Raw genomic sequence first — 13113 nt, 5'->3', positions numbered from 1 at the left:
CAATCTGTTACTTCCTGCTCTCACCAATGACCTTTCCTGCCCGCCTTGTGTTCTAGACTATCAACAGTACTTATTACCACATCCCCATTCCCCGTTAACCCCATGCCACAAAGAAAAAGTACATACGCACCTTAAAATCTGTATTATTGATATATTCAAATACCAAAGCTGGTGTCTTTGACTGCAAGAGAGAATAGCAATGCTTTATAAATATTCAAAAAATAAACAAATTTACTTCTATCATATTGGCCCATTCCCAAACCCTACTCAGATGAAAGAGATTCACTCATCAGGGAACGCCTATTAAGAAAGTATCCTCCTGAAATTTTTTGTTTGGAACTTGCTTCAAAATAACTGGGGATGGTGGGCGGTGGGGAAGTGGGTGGGGTGCAGATGAACAGCGCTGACCACAAGCTGATTAACTTGAGCTCAAGTTGGGTGATGTGTGCAGGGAGACTCATTGTATTATTCATTTTACTTTTTTAAATGGTTGAAATTTTTCATAATAAAGGTTTTGCTTTGTTTTTTAAAAGAGACATATCCTCTGACCAACTTGTTAGTGTGCCTGGCACATTATGTGAAGATTTATACTCTGCAGTGTTCCAGTTTGCCAACCACGAAAGAGTGATACATTTTCATCTTGGTTTAGTAAGCCAGATGCATTTCACAGAATTATCAGAGGTCTTGGGAATTTATCACAGGTCTTTTCAGGATCAAAAAAAAATCTGTGATTATTATTAAATTATAATGTGAAATTACTGCCTTGCCTTGGCTAGAGACGATTAGAGAATGTCTCACTTTACAAAGATGCATTCCTCAAAAACTCATGTAAAATCAAGTATTTTGAAAGCACTATGATCTTCAATGCAATAATAACAAAATGTTCAATATTTCCTTGTTTAAATACAGATTTTCAAATGTCAGGTTTACTTAAGTAAGGTAAAATAAGGCTAATTGGCAGTGGAATAAGCTTTCAAAATTGAGAGAAAAGCAGGGGCTTAAAAGGTTATAGAAAGTAACAAAATCATCTTGGAAATCTTTATGGCTAGGAAAATTTTGCTCAAGGAAGCAGGTGAAAGTTACCTAGGAAATAGGCTACAATGCATGCATGCAGGTCTTTGCCAGAACAAGCAACAGCCCTGGTCCAGGGATTCCTCACTAGCCCAACACTGAAAGGGCTTCATCAAGACCACCAGATCTGTCTACAGGCTGGGAGCAAGCCTGTTCCCGTACAAGTTATGGGACAGAGGTTCCCTGTTGGTTTCCATCCACTTCAGTTTACTTGAATTACTTATCATGTAAAACACACACATGCTTTAAATAACGAATTACCAAAATAGTAAGACAGGAATCACTAAGTTCTAGGAACTTAAAAAAAAAAAAAAAAGCAAAATGAAGATGTTCCAGGTATAAAACTACATACTGCTTCACAATGCAGGCCATTTTCAAATATTATATAGTTCAGAGTTAGTCATCACTGTAAAATCAATCTGAGCTTATAAGGCTGGGATATATTTTTAATGCCAACTAGACAATCTAGATTACAATCATCCTTATCAATCTTGTCAGGATCCCAAAGGAAAAACTTTCCTTATTCTTCAGTTCAATGATACTGTGTAATCTTGGGCAAATAACTTCTGCAGACTTCAGTTTTCTTATCTGTACAATGTGACAGGATGGACAATGATGGTACCTACCCCACCTGATTGTTGTGAGGATTAAACAATGTGATACAGTTAAACATTGAGAATAGTGCCTAGCACACAGTTTCAATGTATGTTAGCTACTACATTACAAGGATGTCTTTAGCAGATACAAACAAAAACCTATTTCTTAAACAAAAAGCTATCATGGGAGAACAGAGAAATATCTGAGGTAGAACAGGTGAAGAACAGAAATGGGATGGGATGTGCTATAAGCATGGTACCAAAAAACCCTCAGCTAATCATAAACACGTGAGGTTAAGTTCCTCCCCTCAGGGAGAGAAAACAAAATTAACAGCACATTTAAAATGGCTAAAAATCAAGCATTTTAACAAAAATATTTAAGTTACATCTGCAAATACAATGTGAGTCCTAAAGATGAATGCTGAATTAAAGACCACTATGAGAAATAGCAAGACAGCCTTTCAAGGGGTCTGTGGGGCTGTGGTCTGTTCAGCTCTCTATGGCAAGGGTCCACATGGAAACACTTGATATTTCCTTCTCTAAACCCAGATTTTCAAATGTCAGGCTTACTCAGTGAGGTAAAATAATGTTAATTGGCAGTAATAAGCTTTCAAAATTGGGGAAGAAGCAGGGGCGTAAAGAGATTCAGCAAACGTTTGCGGACCATATCAAAATAATGAGGTAACAAACCTGGGACAGGAATTTTTTCTACATGTGCTTTTAGGTTCCAAAAAAGTGGTGGTGGCTGTTTTATCACTAGGCCGCTATGATTTTTTCTGGTTTTCATAACCATTCAGTAGTAAAGACAAACTCAATCATCCCCAGTAGATTATAATGATGTTTCTCATATTCTGAAATTCTGTGACACACTCACTCACTCACTCTCAGAACCACCAGGCACCTACCACAGGGTCCTTCACAGTGTCAATCAGCTTAATGATATTCGTTCCACCACGAAGGTTCTCCAGAATCTTAACCTCTCGTTTTATCTTCTTTTTCTTCACTGGCTTAAATACATAAAAGTAATCAAAAGTGAGACTCCTTTTGAAGTTAATAAATAAAACTTTAAAACCATGTTTATATCAAATGGATACTGCATTATCTCACACACTGTGTTATGCTAAAGGGCATGTCTAAATCAGGAGAGAAAAAAAAAAAGAGAGATAAAAACGGGCCTGCCCATGAGAACTTTTAAGATTAAGTTAAATAATTCACAGACTCATATAGCTTATGTGTCAGATCTTTAAGTAGTTACATTTAGGGCACTTAAAATTTTTGAACACCCATGTCATACTTTAAAAATAAAATGCTTACTAGATAACTGCCAAATGGAAACTGTTATAGCTCTGAACAGCTGTCTATCACGCACTCACAAATAGAAAAACTGAAACAAAATGGTGAGACACCTGCTCTTACAACGAGTTGCATGTAATTTTGTCTTCTAGGAGGGAAGACCAGTTCACTGACATCAAGTTACAAACTTGTTTCCCAGCTGCTGGCTCCCATTTCCTGTCACCACTCCCATTTCCTTAACATCTAGAATCTGCAATCAGCACAAAGCCAGTAAAACTTCCCAACAGATCCCATTCCTACAGAAAAACATGATGGATCAGCAAAGGAGAAAACTGATCTCTGATACAGCAGTGATTGAAAAACCTCTGCTACTTGCTAACCTCTTAACCTACTTGATAGCAAAACTGAAGACCGTAATGAGAAACACTAGCTTTGCACACATTATTTCTTCTCTTAAATGGGCTAAAGAATTTGCAGAAGAATAAAAGTAGTTCCAGAAAAGTAAGTATCACAATCAATTACATTTTATAAAGTATTTAAACAGTGACTGGCATTTAGTAGCAATCAATAAATGCTAGCTTTATTATTTTCAAATTTTTAGTTAGTCATAAATCATATTTCATCCTCATAAAATTTCTATGAAGACTCAGCCAAGTTGAGCTATTTGCCCAAGATTGCACAGCTAATAGTAAAGAGTGGAGGCAGGATTCAAATCTACACAGTCTGACTCTGTCGGCCTCACTCAGCCACTGTGCTTTTACTTCCCAAGTGTGGCTTTGGGAGAAATGTAACTAAGGAAAAGGAGTATTCCATCACAGTGTTATACTAGCTATACTAGCACAGGCAAAAAGAGTTCAATGGATTGGCCATGAAACAAGATTAAAAAAGTCTGTGTGTATGGTGCATTGGTGGGGAGGGAAGGGGAGACGTAACACACGCATATGCTCGAGAAACCATCATCTCTTGCTGGTCACCAAGCTACAGCTTTGAACACACAACAAAACAGAGATTATGAAACACAGAACACCTACATCACCTATAACAAGGTGCTCAACTGAGGCTCTGGAATCTAGCTGCATTCTTTTAAGCCAGCTGCCACAATCATGACCACTTCACTTGGTCAGGGTTCTCAGCGGAACAGACCTCACTACTGTGGTTCTTCCCTATCTTCACTTGGGAATTTTACTCCTTATTTTCCTTTTTCATAATTACAGAGCTCAGTACTTTGGGAAGAGAAAGCTCTTGAAAATAAAGTACAACTTGATCAGAAAACAGCCAGAGAAGGACATATCACAATATTTTAGTCGATAAGCTTCAAAAATGTCAATGTCATGAAACATACAGACTGAACAACTGCTCCAGATTAAAAAGATATGATAACTGAATGTACCGCATGATCTGAGGTTTCCCTTTGTGATAAAGAACACTGTAAGGACAACTGAAAAATGAGAATGGGGGCTGTAGATTAGCTAACAGCACTGTATGTTAATTTCTGACTTTGGATCATGGCACTGTGAGTTATGTAAAAAAAACTGTTCTTGATTTTAGAAAATACAGGAAATCAGGGATGACTGCAATTACTCTCAAGCACTTAAAACATGTAAAAAATATAGTTATATAGGCATATACATACATATCTATGTGTGTGTGTATACACAAGAGACAGTGTGAGAGAGAAGGATAAAAACAAATGTTGATACTTGAGAAATCTGAGTGAAACATACACGGGAATTTTTGCACCTTTTCTGTAAGTCTGAAATTTTGTGAAAAAGTTAAAAGGAAAACAAAAGCTGGGTATTATATCTAAAAATTTACTAATGCTACCAGTATATTCAATGTAAGAAAATTCCAGAGTTTTCATCCACTACTGGAAAGCAACTACAAATCTGTGGGATTAGGACTGGTAACAGAGGGAGAAAAACACCACAGCCAGAAGCAGCCTATATTCACCAAAAGCCCTCCTCTCCTTCTAACAGTGGGTGAGCACAGGGGTAAACCATTAAATAAGTTGCTTTCATGACAATGCCCCATATAAAGCCTTGCTTTGTTCTCCTGCTATTCAGCAACTGATCAGACAGGCACACTGTTCCTGGACAACCCAGTTAAGTTAAGATGAACGTATCTTTCATTACGTCTAAAGGTAACTTATAGAGCAAGTGAAGCATATTTTGTTGCTGAATTGTCACCTGTCCAACAACTTCTCGAACCAGAGACTGGGGACAGCACGGTAATTCTGAAGTCACACAATGGAGTTATACTGCAGCTGGAGTCCTCATATACTGACAAAAGACCAAGAGACTGTAAGAAAGGAAAGTGATGCACAGCTCAAGACACACCTCTGCAAAGCAGGAGCAGCAAGTCTCTATAGGAACCAGGCTACAGGTAACTTCCTTTAGCCTCAAGATTACTCTGCTGAACCTGAGAGATGCTCCAGAAGCTAAAAAACCAATGAACTCCCAGGAAGTGAAAGCAATGATTTAAATTCTATAAATAGTAACTGAAGAGAAAAAGTTAGGATTTATAAGGGACCTTTGCCATTTAAAGGAAAAGAGACCATGAATTTTTACAGAAATAAGGATGCTTTGACCCTCTAGCCCAGAGTCTGCACTCATTCACCACCAGGAAGGTGGCGAATACATTTCTATCACAATCTCATCATTTCACCCTGCACATTAGAAAGAGCCTCTCTCCTACCCAAGGTTCATTTATTCCAGTTCAGAGAATTTACCTGATTCTAACTGGATCAGTTTAGCAGTTTAACAAAGCAAAAAAAGGAAAAAGAAACACAAAGTCTAGTAGATAAAATGGTAAAAAGCTAAAAAAAGAAATTAAAGTATTAAAATAAGTTTCAATAATAAATGAATTTTGGCACACACCTAGAGACAATATTTATGGGGAAAAAAACACTCATTAAAATTTTCTGTGCATGAGATCTGAAAAGAAAGAAAAAAAGCATTTTTTTCAGGTTTCTGCCCACAGTGAAGAGTCCCAGCTATTTAGGAGAAACTTGTTCAAAATAATTCAAGAGTAAGGTATTTTTTCTCTTTCCCCATTCACCAACTTAAAACATTTTAAAACAAAAGAACAATTTAGTGATGGGCTGCTTGGAAAGGAAAAAGTTGATAAAGTCAGTAATCTGTTCTATTTATTTACTCAGAGCTGGTTTTTAAAAAGCCAGATGTGAGAAAGGTTTCAACTACTAGCATTTAATTGTGATTGAATTTGCAAAGTAATGTCTACCAAAGGCTTAAGAATTATGACCCCAATAAATCCCAGCAAATATTAACAGGCAAAGTCCCATCTTAAAGTCTTTCCAAGCACAACCGACCTGATAAATTCAAGGAAAGTGGGACTATAGCTCAGAACTTTCAAACGTGGGATTACTTTTATTCCACCACGAAAGCAACAATTGCCCGACTAAGATACTGATTTCATCACCAGTAACAAACAATTACAATGAACAATGGTTGTCAGGAATGTATGATAGGAGAAAGAAAGCTCAGTCTGGATGATAGCTTTTATTTCATTACCTTGGTAGCATCTCTAAAATCTACTGCAACTGACCTAAATATAAATATTATCTGAGCAATGTTAATTTCTTCACAGCAACTTTCCCCCTAATCTTTCAACTCTCATCTTTCCAACCACAATACCAACTCCTTAAGGGTAACTGTTTATTCTCAGGATTTAAAAAATGTTTTTTATTTTAAAAAGCGAGATATACAGCAAGTCTTTTGAATCTCATTGAGAGGATGGTATAGTCCTTTCTATGACTGGTTCTGCCCTCTAAAATCATTCACCTGGCACAAATGAAATATTGTTGTAACCATATTTTTACTGCTTTGTAAGTCCCAGGCACCGCTTTAAGCACATTTAATAGTACTCTGAGATGAGTACTACTAACTACTGCAATTTTACATGAGGACACTGAGGAAGAGAGTTTAAGTAACTGCTCAAGGTCACAAAGCTCCTAAGTGTTGGAATTAACACCTGAATCCAGGCAGTCTACTTCACACTCGAAAAAGAAAAAAACTTTGTAGATTACTCAAACACCATCCTCTAACTACCTACTCATCTATCTGCATCTCATCTGATTTTCCCAACAACTTGTGAGTCAAACAAGAAAGGTATACCCATTTTACAGATAACAAAAGTCAAGTGGGTATAAATGAAGAAGCTGGTTCTAGAATCCAAGTATTCTGCCCTCCATTTGCAGTACTTCTTACACTATATCACCCTGATTATGAGGTGACAGATCCTAAAATTAGGCTCTAAAAATTATTTGGAGTCATGCTCTACACATGAAAATAGGTACTCTATATATACCAAAAGATTCTTTTCACACATGGTGCACTCTCCAATAAACTCTAATGTATTAAAAGAACAAAACTGTTAACCCCTAAACCTTACAAGTAATCAGGATGAGACTTGGAGAAACTGTATGGGTTAAAAAAGTACAAAAACACTGGTTCTTGTGGTATCAGACCAAGAAAGGAAAGTAACATTTCACTTATGCATTAAACATGCTGCTGTGAATACAAACCAGAGAACCCAAATCTGGGTCTCCATAGCTCTCTGGGTATTCATCTATTCCACACTTCAACTAGCAACCCACTGACATCAAGTTATTTCCTTTCAGAAGAATAACTCCAAAAATCATTAGAAACAAAGTAATTCATTTGACTTCTGCTGAGTGTTCGTCCATCTTTCCAGCAAGATGTACAGCAAGAAGTCAAATATCCAGTAAATGTCCTACCCTTGCCCTTCACATCTACCAAGACCCCGAAACAGGGACAGAGGGTTGTGAACCTAGTGTTTCCCCTCACAGCCATGGGACCCTGAGCAAACTGCAGGCACTCCTGGGTCTTGGTTTATTTGTGAAAAAAAGGTTTGGGTTCTAATCATTTCTATGTTCCCCTATTCTGTGATTGTTTCACAGGTTAACCACACTCTTAATCTCTGACCCCACAACCACAATATTAGAAACAGCACTGACTAGTTCACATACAACTTTTAAAATCTGTATTACTTTTAATGTCAGTGATACTTAGGGAGGAAGGTATATAGCTCAATGGCAGAGTGCATGCCTAGCATGCATGAGGTCCTGGGTTCAATCCCCAGTACCTCCATCCAATCAATAAATCAAATTACCTCCCCCCTCCAAAAAAAATTAAAATGAGTGAAGTCAGTAATAGTTTAATAATACTTTTAAAAAAAATTTGTATACTTTGAGACGTGTGGAAACTAGAAATCATGAAAAATTCTGATGAATTAACATTAATGTCTTGCTTCAGGAAGATGTCTTGTTACACTTGCCTAATGAAGTAAATGGAGGGGTAAAAAACCTTCCACCTGAGAAAGTAGAAATAAAGGAGAAAGCACAGTATCAGCATGGAGAAAACATCATTTTGATATAAGATAACAGCCACCAGCTCATCATGAAGTAACTAAAAAGGATCTATAATCAACAGATATCTCATCCTTCTTTTAATACTACCTCCTGACAGCAAAAAATTTAAAAAATATCTATAAACAAGTAGGCTAAACATGCTGAAAAAATGAACTTGTATTACTACCACTCTTTGAAGCTTGAGAATTAATTTCTGGGGGAAAAAATGGATAGTCAAGCTCTTTATAAAATAATACTAGCAACAGGAAGCCTCATGAGGATTTCTAGTCATCACAGCATGGGTCCAAAGTCCTGTACATCTGATTTTTAAAAACTGGTATTGCTCTTAACTTCTATTTAGGAAATAGCAGTTTAATTCGAAGGATCCCAAGGAGAATCGAAATCCATATATAGGTGGTACTCACAAAGGGCTGGAAGTTGCCCAAAATGGCCAAATGCTCTCATTTTTGTGTAATTTTCCTAAGAGTTACCACAAAAGAACTGAAAAACTGATTTTTTCAGAATCAAAAGATGAAACTTTAGGAACAAAAATGGCTTCCTGTCATACTACAGTAACCCTTACCATCTGCCCTCCTCCCTTTCTCCTCAAAACAATTTGTCAAAAAAGATAACCTCCTTATTTGATTGGAAAGTTTAAGACTTCAGCCTCAGAATTTCACTTCAGCATAGACAGAAGCATTTTGCTCACCAGTTTCTAAGTTCCTCTTAACAGCCCTAATATGTTTTGATCAAAAAAAATTTAGAAATCTGATGTAAATTAAATGATACAAAATTTCTCCATGGTCATTCATCATCCAACCATTCTCATATATGGAAAAGGACTGGATGGAAATGTTACTGACCAAAAAGATAGGCAGCTCCTTTCCTCGAGGAACATACCCTCTCTCTTGGTCACAACGTGCACATCAATACGTAAGTTCCTTCCTGCAGTTGAAGTACAGTAGGTCTACATGAAGAGGAAGCTTTTTCTAGATTCCTCCAAATTACGAGCAACTGGCATTCTATTGAGTACCTAATTTCCTGTGGCCAAACACCACAATAGTAGGCAGTAGTCATAACTTTGTCTCATCTGAATAGGTACATGTAACTTAGAATAAAGATCCTAATCTTTAAAACAAACAAAAAAATCCAGTATTTTTAATCTACTTTAATTCAGCCTGTCAGAACAATGGGAAAACCCCAAAAATACAGTTAGTACTTTCTTACCCCATCATCCTTCATACAGAACAAAATCTGGATAGAAATGTTACAAGGCTTTGAAAAACAAAAAGTGAGTATAGTTTTTCACCAGTGGAAAGAAGGTGGTTCAGGCCATAGTCTGAAAGGAACTTGTGTCAAAGAGATACAAAAGAAACAACACTTCATGGACTAGAGCATCAAAGGGGCCTCCCAAGTCTTATTCCAGAACACTGGGACTTCCTCTGTGCTCAACATTAAGATACAACCCAATGGTAAAATGAGCAGCAAGAGACAGGAAGAAACAGGAAATGGGAGTTCTGGCTAAAGGTTATTTCAACATAGTGATGTGAGATATGTTTCTTTGTGCCTACGTTTCTTGTTGGTAAAAATAAACTTCAGCTTCCATATTGGATTCCCTAGACATATCCCATGAATTTTTAGAGCAGGGGAAAAACTATCCAACTGAGGTTATGAGGTTCTCTAGAAGGATGACTAAGGGGCAATAAGATGTCTTCCTAAATCAATGTACTATTACTTGCACGTACATCTGAGTGCTGTTCCTTTTCAAAAAAGACACCATGGGAAGTTGTACATTTACTCTAAAATGCTACCATCACACAAAAGTTTAGACATTTTTCTGGAATTTAGTCAGAAATTCATTCTTCTGAATGCACAGCAGTGGAATAAGAATATTCCTAATTTCAATTTATGTCTTGCTTACTTCCTAGAGAGATTTTAAGCAGCTTTTTAAAAAAACATTTATGCTAATGTATAAAGGAAAAAAATGTATAGCTTTCCCAGGTGACTTCTCTGAAAGGAACATTAAATATTTATGCTCGTGAAAAAAAATATGACTTTGTAGGTGCAATTCATATTTAGGGAAGAGGGGAGTCAAACGCCACATCTTCAGTATCAGTTCCTCACTTCTCACCCCTACTGTTTCTGGCAGCACAAGTAACTTGCCTGTTTCTCTCGACTGCAATCCTGCTTCTCCATCACTAAGCTAGGATGGTACTGAGAGACAGAGTAGACCACTTTTCTGAAAGGTGATTTTCAGACAGTCTAAGTCTGACTCTTCTTTCTAAACAGGGACACAGCTGCCATAACTCTACTTAAAACTTTTCAATCCTACATTCTTATTTACAGAGCCTCTCCAAAATGGCCACATCTGAAGTCCTGTACATGTAAAATGCTTGTATGTATATATTTAGACATTAAAAAAAAAATCTTTACTTATTTTTTTGTGGAGGTACTAGGGATTGAACCCAGGACCTCATGTATGCTAAGCATGCACTCTACCACTGAATTATATCCTCACCCCCTAAAAGTGTTTGTATTAATTAATTAACTCTTTGGTCTTATCAAGATTTCACTGAATGACAGCCACACACAACAAGTGATCTGGTAATGATGAATAACCTTCACAGATTCTAAGAATTATTTTTTAGTACACCCTATAATACATTATTAAAGCTACAAAATCAGTTACCTGAAAGAGAATTTAGCCAAATCTTCACATTTCATCCAAGAGATGACAGAAGTTGTCTCTTTAACAAACTTAGGCTGCTAAACCAGACTGAGAGGGTTTTGTTCCAATTATAATGTTAGTGATTATAAGTGTACTCTCTACCGCTCCCAATTTCACTTTTACTAGATGATAAGCAACAACGAACCTTCCTGGCACTAACAGCTCACCACGTCCACCCCACCTGAAACGTTTATTGCTAAAGGAGAAAAATAAAGTGATAATCCACTGAGGTGTTTCCCTCCACTCAAGCTTCAAACTTATCTTTAGAGCTGCTCCAATTTCTTCCAGCTCTCTTTCTGGAATAACTTAGAGCACCAAGAGTAACGAACTCAGTGCTCAAGAAGCCCTTGGATTGATGAGATCTTCACGAAAAGGCTCTTCTTGCTTCTGAATACCTATTTATTTTGTAACAAATGGAGCCCCTTTGGAATAGGCACTTTGGGAGCCTATAATTACATTTCAGAACGAGAATGTTCCCAAATTCTCAAGCTTAGATTTGAAACAGGTCTGCATATTTTCTCAAAAGATTACAGGAAAACAGGGGGTGGGAGTAGAGGGACATCAGAAGATAAGTAAAATGAGACCTAGTACTGCTCACTCTAGAATGTGGCTGGAGTAGTTTATATCCTTCCGACCTGTGAAAAGGAAATTTCAGTGCGACTCATAAGACACTCACCTTGAGAATTTTTACAACCACTCTCTCATTGTTGGTGATGTTAATGGCCTCAAATACTTCACTATACTTTCCCCGACCAAGTTTTCGAACCAGTTGGTAATCATCTTGATTACTGTGAAAGGCAAGAGTGACAGATAAATGCCAGGATTTGGAATTAACCAAACCTATGCCCATTACATGCCCCCATCTAACCGCCTCCATTAATCAGGCATTTGGTAGTGTCTAAACATCACGCCACAACTCATTCCCTAAATGAAAGCCACAACATAAACTTGGCTCCTTTCACTGGACACAGCTCCTAACGTAATCAGTCCCTCACAACTTGGTGGAGATGAGGTAGGAAAGGTACAGCTCTAAGCCAATTTAGGGGGAGAGCAAAGCGTCCATCCTCAGAGGGTGCCCCTCTGCCCACAGCACCTGCCTTATATTTCACACCCGGAAGGTAGACTGCGCCTGCCTTGAGAATCTGGACGTCTTTAAAAAATTTCCTCCCACCCAGCCTCATTTCACGAAACTAAAAAAGCAGAGAATTTTAATAGCTCAAGAGGACAGCTGCTGACTTCCCACCCCAATATAAATTAAAAAGCGTGAGAAGGAAAGGCTGCTCCCTCACTTCCACCAGGCTCTGGTCCCTGGACCACTGTACTTCTCAGTAAGATAGCATTCCCTGGGGTAAGCGGGAGAAAGGGGGTGCGCACGGCGGGGAGGAAGAGGCAAGAAAAAGGGAGAGGGAGACGAAAACATGTAAGGGGGTGGTCTGCTTCCAACCCCAGACCCAAGGAAGCGCGGGCCCAGCAGAAGGGCCGGCTGAGAGACAGATCGCTGAGGTTTGCGCCGGGGGGCGGCAGGGGTTGGGGTCAGAGGGGCCGGCGGCGGCTTTACCCCCAGCTCGGGACGTGAGCCTCATAGTCCCAGTACTCGCGGCTCCTCAGGCTGTTCACCTCGGCGTAGACCCGGGCCCTGCTGCCCGCGGCCGGGCCGGGCATGGCGGGCGGGACCGGGGGGCGCCGCGGGGCGCAGAGGGCGGCGGCGGCGGCGCGGCGTGGGGCGCGGGGCGGCGGGCGGAGGAGGCGGCGGGCAGGGGGCCGCCGAAGTAGGAGGAGGAGCGCGGCGGTGGGCGGCCGAGCCAGGCCGGGCCCGCGGGGGCGGACGGGCTGGGGGCGCGGGGGGCGCCGGCCGAGCCGGCCCGGCCCTGGAGCGGCCGGCGGAGCGGCGGGGCGGGCGGCGCTCGCGCTCCGCGGCGGCCTCCGCTCGGCTCGCGGTCCCGAGGCGGCGGCGGCGGCGGCGGCGGCACCAGCAGCGGCAGCCGCCGGCCGGGAAAGGGGCAGCGGTGGCGGCGGCGGCGAAGAAGGAGGAGGAG

The 13113-nt window shown here is 39.7% G+C and overlaps 1 protein-coding gene across 2 annotated transcripts in view; it reads right to left on the bottom strand.

Moving 5' to 3' along the window:
- Positions 1-12793, bottom strand: part of CSNK2A2 (casein kinase 2 alpha 2) — a 38139-nt gene extending 25346 nt beyond the window's left edge. For both annotated transcript variants that reach the window (XM_010985707.3, XM_064489111.1), the window contains exons 1-4: positions 12636-12793; positions 11754-11865; positions 2573-2674; positions 131-181 (exon numbers count right to left, since the gene is read on the bottom strand). In XM_010985707.3, coding sequence (XP_010984009.3) covers positions 131-181; positions 2573-2674; positions 11754-11865; positions 12636-12739 — 369 coding nt within the window. In that variant the 5' untranslated portion in view covers positions 12740-12793. The remainder of the gene's footprint in view (positions 1-130; positions 182-2572; positions 2675-11753; positions 11866-12635) is intronic.
- Between the last annotated feature and the right edge of the window lie 320 nt (positions 12794-13113).

The sequence above is a fragment of the Camelus dromedarius genome, chromosome 9 (assembly GCF_036321535.1).
Source record: "Camelus dromedarius isolate mCamDro1 chromosome 9, mCamDro1.pat, whole genome shotgun sequence".
In the NCBI taxonomy this organism is placed as follows: Eukaryota; Metazoa; Chordata; class Mammalia; order Artiodactyla; family Camelidae; genus Camelus; species Camelus dromedarius.
The sequence above is the reverse complement of the archived record's forward strand: the minus strand, read 5'-3'. Positions and strand labels throughout refer to the sequence as shown.